This window comes from Oxyura jamaicensis, unplaced genomic scaffold (genome assembly GCF_011077185.1).
Source record: "Oxyura jamaicensis isolate SHBP4307 breed ruddy duck unplaced genomic scaffold, BPBGC_Ojam_1.0 oxyUn_random_OJ69257, whole genome shotgun sequence".
Taxonomy (NCBI): domain Eukaryota; kingdom Metazoa; phylum Chordata; class Aves; order Anseriformes; family Anatidae; genus Oxyura; species Oxyura jamaicensis.
This window is the reverse complement of record NW_023309294.1, coordinates 1-1820: the sequence shown is the minus strand read 5'-3', so window position 1 is coordinate 1820 and position 1820 is coordinate 1. Positions and strand designations below refer to the sequence as shown.

General features: G+C 71.8%; 1 protein-coding gene across 1 annotated transcript; it reads right to left on the bottom strand.

Annotated features, from left to right (window-relative positions):
- Window positions 1–110: 110 nt before the first annotated feature.
- On the bottom strand, window positions 111–1438 carry ERCC1 (ERCC excision repair 1, endonuclease non-catalytic subunit; the record flags this gene model as incomplete). Its single annotated transcript, XM_035313877.1, has 4 exons — window positions 111–278; window positions 389–465; window positions 1113–1212; window positions 1305–1438. Coding segments are annotated over 4 exons (479 nt in total), but the record flags the coding sequence as incomplete, so codon positions are not given.
- Window positions 1439–1820: the final 382 nt, after the last annotated feature.

The following is a 1820-nucleotide window of genomic DNA, read 5'->3' as shown; positions in this document are numbered from 1 at the left end:
GGGGACCCCGTGACCCCACTGGGGACACCCTGAGGACCCCGCGGCCTGGCCGGGGACCCCCAGGAGACACCCTGGGGACCCCATAACCCTGCTGGGGACACCCTGGGGACCCCGCAGCCTGGCTGGGGACCCCCAGGGGACACCCCGGGGCCGGGAGGGGGGGGTGGCACAGCCTCACCCTCGCCATGTAGCCGGGCTCCACGCGCTCCCTCAGCAGGTCGGGGGGCTTCTGCTCGTACGCCTTGTAGGTCTCCAGGTAGCGCCCGGCCTCCTCGGGGCTGCGGGGACGCGGTGCCATCGTCCCCAAAGCGGGGTGTCACCTCCCCCCCCCGTGTCCCCCCCCGGCCCACCGTGTGGCTCGGGGCCACCCGCGGGTGCCGGCTCCTACCTCCAGGCCAGGATGAGGGTGCAGTCGGCCAGGACGCACATCTTGGCCAGCTCCTTCAGGGCCTGGTGGGGGTCCTTCTGCGGGGCGGGGGGCACAGCCGGGGTCAGCGTGGGGACAGGGGGGACACGGGGGACAGGAGAGCCAGGGGACGGGGACGGGGGAGCGAGGGGACGGGGGTGGGAGGGGCGGGAGTGAGGGGACGGGGGAACAAAAACCAGGGGATGGGGACTGGGAGGGCGAGGGGATGAGGATGGAGGGGACAAGGAGAGTGAGGGGACAGGGACAATGGGGCCTGAGGGGACAGGGGACAGGGACAGAGGGGACAGATGGGACAGGAGAGCGAGGGGACGAGGGCGGAGGGGACAGGAGAGTGATGGGACAGGGATGGAGGAACAGAAAACAGGGGATGGGGACTAGGAGGGCGAGGGCACAAGGAGGGGACAAGGAGAGCGAGGGGACAGGGACAATAGGAACAGAGGAGCCTGAGGGGACAGAGGGGACAGAGAGGACGGGGACAGGAGAGCGAGGGGACAGGGATGGAGGGGACAGAAGACGGGGACCAAGGAGCCGGGAGAGGGGCCGGGGGAGGCTGAGGGGCGAGGGGATGGGGACCAAAGGGGCACAAAGGGAGGGGGCAGCGGGACGGGGGGACATGGGGACAGCAGGGACATGGGGACAGCGGGGACATGGGGACAGCGGGGACATGGGGACAGCGGGGGCTCACCACGTCGACCTGCAGCAGCAGCAGCTGCAGGGCGTAGCTCCGGCCCAGACCCCGCAGGCGCTCGTGGATGTAGTTGGGGTGCAGGTTGTGGTAGCGCAGGCTGGGGGGGGGACACACGCACGGTGACAAGGGGACACGGAGGGGACAGCCCCCCCGTCCTTGTCCCCACGTGTGTCCCCCGTCCCCCCTCACCTCAGGAAGAGGGCGCAGGTGCTCTGGCCCAGCACGTAGTCGGGGACGACGTCGCCGAACTCCCAGGGGACGGCGCGCACGAAGCGCAGCACCGGGTTCCCCCGCTGCGGGGGGGGGGGGGGGGCCGGGGGGGGGGGGCCCCGGGCCCCCACGGCCCCCCCCCGGGGTGGGGGCCCCCCCCCCGATGTGTCCCCCAGGGATGTTGCCCCCGCGTCCCTGTGTCCCCAAGGGGTATCCTCCCATGATCCCCTGTCCCTAAAGCCACCCCCATGTCCCCATAGGACTCCTTCCCTGTCCCCAAGCCCCCCCCCCGTGTCCCCATGTCCCTCTGGGTGTCCCTCCCGTGTCCCCATAGGCCACCCCCCATGTCCCCATAGGACACCTCCAGTGTCCCCATGTCCCCGTGGGTGCCCCTCCCATGTCCCCATAGGCCACCCCCCATGTCCCCATGGGTGCCCCCCCAGTGTCCCCAAAGCCCTCCCCCGTGTCCCCATGTCCCCGTGGGTGCCCCCCCCC